This window comes from Styela clava, chromosome 9 (genome assembly GCF_964204865.1).
Source record: "Styela clava chromosome 9, kaStyClav1.hap1.2, whole genome shotgun sequence".
NCBI lineage: Eukaryota > Metazoa > Chordata > Ascidiacea > Stolidobranchia > Styelidae > Styela > Styela clava.
The window spans coordinates 18,753,637-18,767,093 of NC_135258.1; the positions used below are offsets into that span (position 1 = coordinate 18,753,637).

The 13,457-nt window shown below is 36.7% G+C and overlaps 2 protein-coding genes across 2 annotated transcripts; one reads left to right on the forward strand and one right to left on the reverse strand.

Annotated features, from left to right (window-relative positions):
• The first annotated feature begins 432 nt into the window (after positions 1-432).
• On the forward strand, positions 433-4,035 carry LOC144427348 (uncharacterized). Its single transcript, XM_078116427.1, has 4 exons — positions 433-594; positions 1,411-1,547; positions 2,345-2,524; positions 3,035-4,035. Exons 1-4 carry the CDS (start codon positions 442-444, stop codon positions 3,270-3,272), a joined length of 708 nt encoding a protein of 235 aa, XP_077972553.1. The 5' UTR covers positions 433-441; the 3' UTR covers positions 3,273-4,035.
• A 2,331-nt stretch (positions 4,036-6,366) lies between these two features.
• LOC144427315 (uncharacterized) lies at positions 6,367-13,236 on the reverse strand. Its single transcript, XM_078116327.1, has 12 exons — positions 13,095-13,236; positions 11,834-12,854; positions 11,668-11,752; positions 11,147-11,297; positions 10,471-10,617; positions 10,089-10,231; positions 9,693-9,811; positions 9,310-9,461; positions 8,715-8,796; positions 8,536-8,627; positions 8,162-8,257; positions 6,367-7,793 (listed from the first exon to the last, which is right to left on the reverse strand). Exons 1-12 carry the CDS (start codon positions 13,158-13,160, stop codon positions 7,692-7,694), a joined length of 2,256 nt encoding a protein of 751 aa, XP_077972453.1. The 5' UTR covers positions 13,161-13,236; the 3' UTR covers positions 6,367-7,691.
• Between the last annotated feature and the right edge of the window lie 221 nt (positions 13,237-13,457).

Genomic DNA, 13,457 nt, shown 5'->3' on the forward strand with positions numbered 1-13,457 from the left:
AATGAGCCTATAATTTAATTATAATTAGACAAATGGCAACAAAACGCAGCGGTGTAGAAAATATTCATGGAATTTTTTGAGATGCAATGCAATGAGGAAATAAATTTATATTCTATTCAAGATATGTATCACTGCTTTATTTTTATTATAAAAAGTATCTTCTTCATGGAAAACACCATCCAAATTTTACAAACCATTCGAAAAAAAATCACATCACAATCACACAAGTACATATGCATGCGAACAATTGTTTTCGAAAATGAACATTCAACGGTTGAAACTAGGATCGCAATCAGATCTTCACAAAGGGAAGCTAATTTTTTGCAAGGTTATATAAAATGATCATTGTGGTGTAACCTTAGAATTGGATACTAACTAATACGCTGTGTGTGTAGATAGTGATTGCTGTGTCACAATGGTGTAGCTATTCGATCAGTGGCTATGGATGGAGGAATTCCGCAGCGACCTTTGACTCCCAGTCATCATCGAACTACTGGAGGTGGAGGGGATACATCACAACTTCACAGTGGTAGTATGGATGTAATTGAAGAACGTATCGAAAACATGAGCTTGTCCATGTCATATCCTAGCACTGTGAGTTCATTGATAGGCTTGTACGTAATTTACGGATTTACGGAATTATTTTGAGTTACGGAAGCGAAGTTACGAATTACGTAAAGTCGTAATTATTGGTCGAGCGCTTTCGCGATTGAAACGAGCTTACTTCAAAGCAGTCAATTTCGTCGATTGTAAAAAATTGAAAGTTTAAGTAGAAGAAGTTAGAGTTCCGGTATTCGCAGCCGTTTTTCTCTCTCTTGTTACGCAGATGGGGAAGGCATAACGCGTCATTTACTAACCTATTATCAACTTATCTAGCATGGCCAATGTACATATTAACCGTAGATAAGGGATAGAATTGTGTTGAGTCCGATGAATATCACTCCTTGATATTTGTCTTTAACCTATGTCGCCGGCGTGTAGTACTGCCGGGAATATGAAAACCAAACTTCGATGTCCCATTCGGAATAGGAGTGGATTAAATTTGTTGTTATGATAGGTTTAAATGTGTGAAAAAAATATCGCAATTACGGGGTCATTACGTAATCGATTTGGCCTATTCATTGATGTATATATTTATAGACTGTTTGCGTTTGACCATATTGTTTTTAGGCAAATGAATTTAAGTAGACAGCATCGAGGAAATGTTTTAGTAGCCAACCATCACTAACTTTTTATCAACTCGTACTCATAATCCTTCAGCCGATGTGCCAACGTCTAAGGCCATTTATGGTGAATTGTCTTTCAATAGTTTGCAAATTTGCTTTAGGCAAAATTGTATCTAAATGTAACATTCTTCTTGTACTCTCAACATTGAAAGTAAAAGCGTTATTGTTTTTTAATTTACGTCAGCTGGTTTCTGCAAGTGAAACAATGAAAGATTCTAGACCACCTACCAGTGCCGGATCACGACCGGGCACAGGAACAAAATCTTCTTTGTCTCAAAATAGACTTAAAAGTTCTGGCAAGCATACTGGTGATGGAAGCAGGTATGTACTAAAATCTAAAATGTGAGGAACACTTCCTTTAATGCTTTGTCACATTTTGGCGTTATTCGTTTCTCCTAAATGCCTCGACTATTAGTGTGCTTAGCTGTCCGCGAATAACTTTTTTGAAACTGCCAGTGATTACAGTGTCCACTGTATGTAGTTTCTTGACTCTGTGTTTGGTTTTTGATTATTTCAAGCCTGGGGTTCACAATAGACTTGTCCCATAAGGTTTTTGTGTGGAATTTTCCGACATCTCTCATCCATAGAATCATAATCTCAGCTTGTTGCAGTGGACAAGAAGTTGTGTTGTAATATGCTAGTGGCCAGCATCCCAATGTTAGAAGATGTCATTCTGGAGTGGTTGCAGGACTCATAATGTAACTAATAAAAGCTTCAAAATTAAAATCTGGCTCTCAGACATTGTGATATATACACGATGAATCTTTCTCGTAACTTGGTAATTTGTGCCATGATGAATGAGCCACATATAATTTTTATTACGGTATATTCAATTTAAGAGTCCAGCTGCACACTAACACAAATGTATTTCTGTAACGTTTTGTCCAAGTCAGACGAAACGTTACAGAAATACATTTGTGTTAGTGTGCAGCTGGACTCTTAAATTGAATATAATAGTCATGTTTATTCCAGCTACAGCACCCTTGCAGTATACCCATACAGATCAACTAGCACAAAGGCATAGAGGAAAGATAGGGAGGTGGCCTCGCGCAACCCAACTTAAAGTATAAAGTGCAATTTAGTTAACTTCGAATCATGTTGTTGCATTTCTCTCTCAGGCCCACAAGTACATCATCTGTACGATCTGGGGGTTCTCGAAGCATAAGAAAGCTACCTGGTGATAAGGACAGCAGTAAAATTTTGGCAGAAAGAACTGGTGTCATCAGGAATGTGGCTCCTCCTATCAATCAGGATTTACCACAGCCATCAGTAGTAATGATGGATACAGATCCTGAAGGGTGAGGAACCTGATAGTGATTTATTTTAATTACCTTGTGTATTTAAATAGTAATCTAAATACATAATATTTTGAATGTTTAAATTGAACAGAGATGAGTTGAGTTTTTTTAGTGGGCTATATTATGATAATAGGTTGAAATCTCATGACCACTCTGGTAACCTAACATGGTTTTGATAATTAGGATGTGATGAGCCTCAAAAGTTATTATTATTTTTTCAAAGTCTGTAGCTTGTGCTTCTAGAAGGTTCATGCACGAAGATTGTGTTTAGAATGAGGGTATGGTAGATTTTGCAAATATTTAGCTGTGCTACCTTTATGCCACCATTTAAGTTTATAATTAGAGTATTCGTATAGTAATGTGTTTCGCCAAAATATAGAATATGCAATTCAGCATTGTGTGTTGTTCCCAATCTCATTTTTATTCTTAGAGCGCTAACTTTGTCTTTACGCTATCATTACTCCTTTTTAGAAATCCAGTATACATAATGACATATCAATATCCATTTAGAATCAAAGAATATACTACTGTCTTCAGTAGTCGACCCCGTATCTTGCGTACCCCAGATGTTTCCAACCTTACCCCACGTGGAGCTCCACCACCCTTGAATCCAACCTATTCTTACACCGAACCTCGTTCAAGACCAAGCTCATCTTCATCATGGCGAGGCTCCAAAGGAAGTTCAGGGAATACCAATGTGAACTCACACATGTCTGATATGTCGTCATCAAGCAGAAGACAAAAATAGATCAGAATTTATATATTTGATCTGGGTAGAATCTTTTCATGCAATTCTCTGCATTTCAATTGATCTTACCTCGTTAAGTTTAACATGAATCATGATTTCACTGCAAAAATAGGATATAGTAATGGAAAAATTATAATCTCGATTATCTGATTTCATAGAAATGGATTAATAACTTAGGAGGTAAATTCTTTATATTTATTTTACTAATTCCATCCTGCAACAGTATTGACCCATAAAAACTATTTCCAAAAATTACACATACCGTAATATATTGTGTCTTGTATTTGTGCCTTTTAGTTTGTTTTATTTTGTTCTTGAGCTTATGTAGTTTATAAGTGTGAAGTTTTTATCAGCACTAGCTTTTTTTTAAATCTTTTTGAAAAGTGGCATTGTGAAAGTGTGCATATTTTTTTGTGTTTGTAATCTACCACTGTTATATACATATATGTTTTTTACATAAGCTGGAATTCATATAAAATGGTAGCTAGCTACCGTTATCTACTTGTTTCATTGTGAAACTCTTTTGCTTATTGTATTTGACTTTCCATTATTTCTGAACCAAAATATATATTCTACTGAAGATTTTTGAACAATTCTAGATCTATATTTTTGTACCGTTTGTTATAAGTATAAGTTGAGTGCTCGTTTTTTCTATAGAACTGTTTTGTTAACACTTTTGTTAAAAGTAATCTCTTCTGATATCCACAGTTATACATAATTCTGTATATGAAATCTTGCATGCAAAATATGTTCCTTACATATAGTTGTTTGAAAATGTATGGTATGCTTCTATGGCATGGGTGGGCAACCGGGCGATGCTTCACTGAATTATAGTAACAAAAAAGCTGTTTTGGCGATTATATTCTTTACGTAACAGAATTTATTGTGAGACAGGTATAGACTAAATTATTATATAATTCACAATCACTCGTTTAATGAGCCTATAATTTAATTATAATTAGACAAATGGCAACAAAACGCAGCGGTGTAGAAAATATTCATGGAATTTTTTGAGATGCAATGCAATGAGGAAATAAATTTATATTCTATTCAAGATATGTATCACTGCTTTATTTTTATTATAAAAAGTATCTTCTTCATGGAAAACACCATCCAAATTTTACAAACCATTCGAAAAAAAATCACATCACAATCACACAAGTACATATGCATGCGAACAATTGTTTTCGAAAATGAACATTCAACGGTTGAAACTAGGATCGCAATCAGATCTTCACAAAGGGAAGCTAATTTTTTGCAAGGTTATATAAAATGATCATTGTGGTGTAACCTTAGAATTGGATACTAACTAATACGCTGTGTGTGTAGATAGTGATTGCTGTGTCACAATGGTGTCGCAGCAACCATCTTTTGTTGTATAAAAGTTGCATATTGGAGATTCGAAAGATGATAATGATACCTCAAAAATGTTGGTAGCTCAAGTCATTCGTGTCCAAAACTGCATCCGAATGCCGATTAAAGCGTTTTTTTTTCACGGATTTTTGCCGAAATTGACATAGCCTACATTATGAACTAGCGCCATTTTGATATGAGTTTTAATGAAATGTACTGAATTCAAGATGTAACGGTCATTGACATGTCCAGTAAAAAATATATCTGCGCGAAGCTACACGCGGCTGAGCCATTTCACGAGTTGTTTAAACATGTAAGATTGTATATCTTCGATGGACTATCGTAGTTTCAATATTTTTTCTTCATTAGTAAGCTGGGTACTAGAAAGATTTTATCATATATAACTATTGTAGAGGACCTTCGGCGAACAGCTCCACCGAACCCACGTTTAAAACACTGACCTAAAGGTATCGTATGCTATCTCAATGCAATGAATTACGCCATGCGTGTCATATGTGTAATGCTAATTACAAGTTTTTATTAACACATCAAAAACTGTTGAGTATATCATAAGAGAATTTTAAATATTTGTTCCCGCGAAAAAATAGGGCATTTTGACTTTTTAGAGCGTCCTCGAGAACACAAAATTTTCAACGAAAAAGGAGGACGAATCTTCCAAAATGAGGACGTATGGTCACCCTAATTAAATGTCACTTTTGTAAAAAAATTTCTTCAAGTATGTGCGGCCCGCCAATGACTTGCAACCCTTAATTTTGACCCGCGAGCGACAAAAGGTTGCCGGCCCCTGCTCTATGGGGTATGTGGCTTAGACATTTTTTCAAGGATGAGCTCTGGTCAACCGGGTTTTCACTAGTAACGGTATTTATAGAGAATATTGGTAATTTTGAAGTATCAATGTCAAATATTCGCATTTTTATACAAAATTATATTGTTCTTTGACAAAGTCGAAAATATTGTGAGTGATGTATTCTCCATCCGAGACTGGTGCTCGTTAATATTTTCATTCAAAAATATTTCTGTCCCTAACTCTGTATTTTTGGTTAATGTTGCTTTGCCATGGATATTTATATTATTCTAATTTTTATTTCAAACAATCTGTCTGTACTATCATATTGGCATCTGTCAGTCGTGGCTTGTATCTACTTTCAGCCTTCTTGCGCAATTCTGGCTGTGTTATCAATGACATCACGAGTTAAACTTTGGGTTGAAAATCCCATGCGCACCATCTTACCCAAGGTGTAATACATTGGATAGCCAGGAGTGGGCAACATTCACAAGTCAGAAATATGCGTATCGCACTGTAACGAAGATTAACCGCAATCGAGTTGCAATACCGCCAACGCAGCAACAAACATTTGACCATTGTGATGTAAGATTTGTCGCTTGACTGATTTAAAATTCCACGCAACAACGATGTTCATACCAAAGCATAACTTGTCTTAATCACTGATAAAAACTTTATTAACAGCTTAATAAATTTCAAAAAAAAATGTTGCACTACAGTTTTTCTTAGTAAATTTGGGTAATAATTAATGTTGTCCAGAAGAGCCGCGTAAAAACTCTCGCGAGCCGCGGTTTTCCGAACGTTGGGATGGGCGATGACGAACCAGAAAGATATCGTTTCTTCCAAAAATAGTAGCTCCACCCAGTATGTTCCCCAGCTTTTTATTTTAGGGGGGGTGTTTCGAAATTTAGGGGGGTGGTAAATAATATTTAAGAAAAGATGTACATGAGGGGCCCCCCAAGTTGATTGACGGCGAGCCAAAATCCACAGCAGAATAAAATTGTAGGGCCAGAAAAGGGGAGCGAGGAAAAGTGCGGGACGACACGGCTGGGGTTCAGGGCGCGCTTTAGCGCCCTGAGAAAATTTTGAGAAATAGGCACCAAAATAGGCTCTAAGCTTGATTTTAGATACACCTAACATCGCAGTTTGTTATGTAATGAAATCAATAATTATAATATTTAGCTGATAGAATTCCCGGGGAATAGATAACAAGCACGGCTTTCAACCGTAAATATATACTACTAGGTTTCAACAAGTAATTTGCAACTGATAGTGACTAATGAAGTTACTTGCTCATCTGGCATTGTATGAATGGCTTGTTTTGTTACACATTTCACATTTTTTTGAACATGTGTGTTTGACTTTTGTATGAATTAAGCAATGAATTAAATTTTGAAATACGCGCGTCAATTGATCATAATGGCGCATAATGTTGTATTCCTTCAGAACTTCACTCAAGTTCGGCGGGCCATTTTAAATCGTCACGCCGGCCGTAATTGGCCCGCAGACTGCGGTTTAGAACCCCTCATCTACACTGATAAATATGCCATACTCGTTATATTTGAATACAATTATACTTGAGTTAGGAAATAAAGTGTGAAATCGCACCTCAAAATTAGGGGGGGTGTTTGAAATTTTAGGGGGGGGTGTTCACCCCCTATAGGGGGGGTGTAGGGAAATCACTGGCTCCACCCATATCGCTAGATATCAGTGACGCTTGTACATGGTCTTGTTTGGAACGGGAGGCATGAATAAGCATCGTTTGAAAACAGAGGCGGATTGTTCAGAGCGAAAGGCAAGTTTAAGCATTGTCTAAAAACAATGTGTTTCGGCACCTCCGCTAAACGCAACCATGGGTGAACAAAATATCGCTTGAGAAGATCAGACTGGACCCCAATTATATCAAAAGTTTATAACTAACATTCTAAACATTGGATTTATTAACATTACATTACAACGGGGAGGCATGGTAGGTTGATAGCACATATTTGTGAATTAGCATGATGCCAATTAATTGTGGCAATGCCATAATAGTTAGGTTTTTATCAAAATACTACTACTGAAATTTTTATTGTGAATGTGTCATCGTTTTTGCACATTGTGAACTATGCGGTTACCAGGTGAGGTTGTCAATCTTCACCAGTTGCTTGGATTAAAAAAATCTAGGGCAGTGTGAACTTATGAGTTTGTCAAATAAGGAATAATGGTTATAACGATTACACGATAACAACAAATTATTACAGTATGTTCAGACATTCATATCAGCGCTTTAATGCCCTCAGTTCAGCCGACCACCATCTCACCAAAAGTAGGGTAGCTAGTAATATGGAAGCTGCGATGAACACAGCCAAACCAATCGCCACCTGAAAAAAAAAATATATTACTCTTGCTTTCTACCAATATTCGTTATCACGTTAAAGTTGGGGGCTTAACCAATTGGATGCATTAATATGCATGAATCCACGAGGGTTGTTTTTATGAAACTCTGGCCTTCTAGTATAGGCCCGCCTTTTGTTACAGCCATTTGGTTTCTATATCTATTCACCTGCAAATAGATGACATGTGAGATGAGCTACTAATACATACGCATATTTGCGATAAAGTTAGTTTTCGTTATTTCGCCCTTAGTATCCAGTGATTTTTCACAGCTTTTATAAAACTCTTTTTCTCTCTCAAAACTCTCTTCCAAACCATCTCCTTTGTTCGAAGGTCATTTTTTTATATTACTTACCTTGTTTGGCAGGTCATTTACAGTTAGTTTGATGGATTTTTCGTCGGTGTGATTTCCGGACTTCGCGATACACGTATATTCACCAGTATCCGCGGCCTAATGCACCAAAATTAGCGATTATTTTATCATCGATATTGTACAAAGTGTATTAGCGAGAATAACCTTGATCGGATCTCTCGGTGGTTGTTCCAACAGTAACCCCCGTATATGAGCAGTATATTAACATAACTGGTCAAAGATATTCCCCAATCTATATTTTTATCGAAAATTCTTTTCTACACAGCCGTGTCTGCGTCTTTGCTTAGCATTGTCGATTAATTTGGGACCGTGACATACATGTAGCCTATAGTTTCGTTAATGAATTAAAACTTCACCCGTATTTGCTCAATGCACAACGTCCCATTATTGATCGTCGAATTATCTCCATTTGGTACGTCAGGAATCTTCCATTCTATCGTTAAATCCTCTGAAATATAATTTTAGACAATTGGTAATTCTATCAACACAAACGTCTGATTAATATGAGTATATTTAGTTTGGGTGTTCATTAAACCTGAATTGTCTTCGGCTCCATTATTTGATGTCAGTTGCTTGATTTTTTCATCATCAATTGTTGCAGCACAGTGAATGCAGACCTAAAGAATACAAATTAGGACTTTACAACAGCCACCAAGTAGAAAATAATACAAGACTACGCTTTACGTCATATTCCATTTCAGATCAATTCTGTGTTATGGAGTTTTTATTGAATAACCTGCAGCTAATCTGATGTCATAAATGTCCTTCTTGTAATATAGTTTATATAAAAACGAAATCTTGCAATCTTTGGAGTTTGGGAAATTTCAGGCACGTTTTCAGAAATGGATAAACTGACCCGTTTGTATTTAAGTATTGTTATTATAATTTAGTGCATAGTGAATCAATTCAGAATATTTAAAAATATGACGAGTACATTATATTGAACTCGGAAAGTTGTAATCTTTTACTATACAAGCATCAACCGACAAGACATTAAATAGTGAAAGATCGTCCTGAATTTGCTTTCATTTATTACAATCACAGGGTTGCTTTTTAAAATAGGGTGGGTATCAGTGATATTATTGTGCTGTTGAAAATAATATCAGAAGAAGCTAAAGCCAACAACTTACTTTCTTCCCTGGCTGCGTGTATATAGATTCTGATATATAACATATATTAACAATGTTAGATGAATTGTGTTCCGAACAATTCTCTTCAATTTTCTCTTCCACAGATTTTTCCTCTTCGTCTCCTTTGTCGTCAATACAAATTTCCTGCATGTCTAACAATTGTTGCTTTTCGTTAATTCCAAATCTGTCTTATATATTTGTTGTTGGCATGAATTTACTTCCGAATGGGAACCGACGGATGAATCGTTGAATTGAACTCCAGTAAGGATGTGGACTTGAGATTTGTATGAAGTGTTGAAAGTGGGAGGAATTAGGTCAACCATCACATGGTGCTCAAGTTACTGTTACTAATAATTATTGTCTTTCATGTTAATTACACTTACCTTTTGTAGAAAAGGCGTTTAGATTTTTTCCTTCGTGTTTCTTTGGTTTGAAACATTTTGCAATCGGTTCTTGAAGCTGGGAGTTCGGCGATTGCTGCCACACAAATAGCCCGAGTAGCCTTAATATAACAAAATTTGCAATACATTACGATGGAACATTACGATTACGATAAGTTTTGCCATGTTAACAATCAACTTGTCTCACCACAGAATGTTTTACATATAAGCACGAAATTATCTGAAAAGGAGAGCTGAGATTACAGAATAATTTACCAAACGTTTTGTAGTCTCTAAAAATCTGTTCCCTATAATACCTACATTGCTAAAGATTTACGTTAAGGCATCTTAATGGCCGGTTGTAGACTATGTGGTGAAATTCTTATTATTTGTTCTTACTTGCAGTCGCAGTCCCACGGATTTCCTCCTAAAGATAATGTTTCCAATGACGTCATTGTGTCAAAAATTTCTGAGGGTAAAGTCTCCAACTGATTGCCGTACAAATCGATACTACGTATGTTCATTTTTTTGCTAAATGCCTCCTGTCCGATAGTAAACATTTTTTTTTATATATTTTCAATTTCAGAAGCCGATACACAGGTTTCTTTAAATATATATTATTTTCCCATAGTATAGAATAGATCGACCATTACTTCCAGACTTTGTTTATTGTGATTATCTACTTTGCTCAATAAACTCCATTAAAAATATTTTTAAATGAACGATAAAATTCTGATCTCGATCAAAAGTAATTTTATTGCTTAGAAGTTAGAAGACTTACCACATTTAGTTTTTTCAAATTGTTGGATGACAATGAGAGAGTTTGAAGGTTCGATAATCCTGAAAAAGCACTGTCAGCAATTGTCGTCAAACGATTGTTCTTTATTGATAATTCTCGTAATCCAGACATTCCCGTGAAAGCTTTACCCTAAAATATAAATAATAAGACCACTCATGTTGAAAAGCAGGTTCGAATCAAGTATCAGAATCAGGGGTGTGCCACCTTTTATACAGAAGGGACACAACTTCACATAACTGGGTGAAACCGCGGTCTGCATCTATATTTAACATAGGCTTTCTAGTAGTTGCAGGACCAAAAAATTCAGAATATTGATCTTGAGCGTTGTTCGTTTCGCACAAGCTAGCTGTGTGTCATAGGCATGAGTTTACATACATTGAGCGGTACTTCCGAAGTATGTGAACCAAGATGGCGGACACCAGAACGTAGTATATGTACCAGGTTAGGGCTAGGCCATAATTTTATTCGAACTTTTTTTTATTTTAGTTCTATTACGAGTTCGAGGACTAGTCGAGTGGCTTTCGTAGTATTTGTACTTAAAATTATGGCTTAACCCTAAACTGGTAGACATACTATACGTTCCATTGTCCGCATCTTGGTTCACATACTTCGGGAGTATCCATTTAGCTCGTAACACTAATGCCAATTGCCAACAAACCTCTATTTTCCGTATTTTGTTTTGATCAAGCTTCAAAATAGTCACCGAAGAAAATTCTTGTCTTGAGAAATCATTTGAGGCTATTTTGTCCAGTGGGTTATTTTTGATTGTTATCGTATCAAGTCCTTGCGGGAACGGCTGTGGAATTGTTCTGAAATGAATAGCAATGTGTTTTACCCAAATCACCAATGAACAAAATATATTTTATGATTTATTACAATTAATTATTACGATTATTAAAATCCTATTATTTCAAATAATGTATCGTAGTATCATATATCAATATAAATTCGAATGAGTTGAAGAAATTAATGTGGTTTACGATCACAATGACCCTATACATAGTTTATTTATCGTTCGGCATACTGATTTACAATTTGACGGGCGCGGTATCAAGGCCCGAATAACGTGGGTTCCTATGAAGGCATAGAAGATAGGCCAAGTATGGAAATTGTTCAATCAGAGAACACACGATTCAACACACACGATTTGCTTAAAACGAGACACTTATAATTCATTACCTTATATTTCCTGCATTGCATTGTGCTGCAGCTCGTTGGCAATTACATACAGTTTCACAGACGGTATTTCTTGTATCAACTTGGCCTGAAATAATATTCGTACGTAATTATGTTTTAACTTCTTGACATACAATCCAATACCGAAGCTACTATCCTGTTATCTCACCTCTGGGCCTCTGGGGGGATCTTTTTTGTTCGCCACCAGATTCCGAAACGTCTCCATTTTTCGAGACTGGTGAACCTATCGAATGATTCTTCGCTTTCGGTACGGTGATGTCGGATCGCGGATTTTGTCGGTTGTTTTCAGGCGGCCGTGGTCTTTCTCTTGACGCAGGCAGCGGCCGTGGTCTTTCTCTCTGCGCAGGCTGCGGCCGTCTTTTCGGTGGATCAGGTGGATTTTGGCTTTCTCGTGGAATTGTAGGCATATTTGGCTGGCGGGGTTTTGGCATACGTCTTTGAGAATTATTAGGTTGCCGCGAACTAGGTGGTTGCGGTCTTTGTGGTGGCTGAGGATGATTAGCATTTTCAGGTCTCGAATTTTGAGGAGTTCGCCCAGGAGGTCGGTTATTCTCAGATGCGGGCCCTTTTGGCTGAAGACGCTGATTTAAAATTGGTGGTTGTCTGTCCGGACGTCCCAGAGGGACAGATGGTCGCCTGGGCGGTTGTCGTGGTGGTCTATTGCCGGTTCGATCAGGCATTTCTGGTCTTTGAGGTGGATTTTCTGGTTGTCTACCGATAGGACGTGGTGGTAGTGCAGCCTGCTGTGGTTGCCTGTCATTAGGGCGAATGGGATTTGTATCTGGAACGGTATTTCGAGAGTACGGATCACGGGGAGCTTGCTGTTCACTAGTTTCACGCTGTGGTCTGTCTACTACCTTTTCATGTCCGTCGCCTCTATCTTCATCGTCACTAATATTCTCATGTTTGTTTTCTACATCATTCAATCCGTCAACTCCATTATTTATTGGATCATTTTGCCTTGTAGTATTGCGTTTTATATCTTGTGGAATATCAGGGGCATTTGGACCGTTAAGTTGTCCTTTCGTGTTTTCGATTACTGTATGTGGTGACTTCGGTGATAAATTATTCTGAGGAGACTTCTCCAGATGATCATCTGGCGCGTGACCAGGCTCATGGGACCGACGAGATCTCGGATAAAGATTCCTATTAAGCAAAACATCGTTGCTCTGTACCAAAACAAAACATTTCGGCAGTTAATATCATGAGATCGCAATAGTTTACTAAAATATACGGGTTTTAGCTACGAGAAGACCTGCATTTTTGTGTAGATATCGATAATGGGCTACCGATAATAATTAACCAAAAATCGGAAATATTTTGTATAACCTATGCTATATTTGACTGTTTATTCATTCGAAATACCACTCGAAATACGTTATAAAAATCATTTTTAATAGTTAACTTACTTTGACTCTCTGGAAATATATCAAAAACGCATAAACCAGCAGTATCACGCAGAAGAAGCGCGACATGTTTTAAAACGTACACTCTAGTAATGATAGCAACACTCTTTGAAATGAAGAAAGGTTACATTTCTCAACTTTTAAAATTACTAGCAGACAATACTTCAATACATCAAGTGGACATTTGTAATTGTTGAGGCGCAAGTAGGTTAGGCTATATACAATTAGGTAACATCTTTCAAGAGGATCTTTAAGCGACGCAATATATACTTTCACTAAAAAACTCTTTTGTTCAATCCGTACACCTGAAGTGTCTTTACATCGTTTTGCTATGTACTCGACTTTTGTGAGTGTAAAATCTATGAA

Excerpts from the sequence above, each read along its gene's own strand:
- LOC144427348 (XM_078116427.1), top strand. The coding sequence starts at position 442 with ATGGATGGAGGAATTCCGCAGCGACCTTTGACTCCCAGTCATCATCGA. Across the intron at positions 1,548-2,344 it reads CATACTGGTGATGGAAGCAG|GCCCACAAGTACATCATCTG; the intron begins GTATGTACTAAA and ends TTTCTCTCTCAG. Across the intron at positions 2,525-3,034 it reads ATGGATACAGATCCTGAAGG|AATCAAAGAATATACTACTG; the intron begins GTGAGGAACCTG and ends ATATCCATTTAG.
- LOC144427315 (XM_078116327.1), bottom strand. The coding sequence starts at position 13,160 with ATGTCGCGCTTCTTCTGCGTGATACTGCTGGTTTATGCGTTTTTGATA. Across the intron at positions 11,753-11,833 it reads ATCCCCCCAGAGGCCCAGAG|GCCAAGTTGATACAAGAAAT; the intron begins GTGAGATAACAG and ends ATATTATTTCAG. Across the intron at positions 8,628-8,714 it reads TGGAGCCGAAGACAATTCAG|AGGATTTAACGATAGAATGG; the intron begins GTTTAATGAACA and ends ATTATATTTCAG.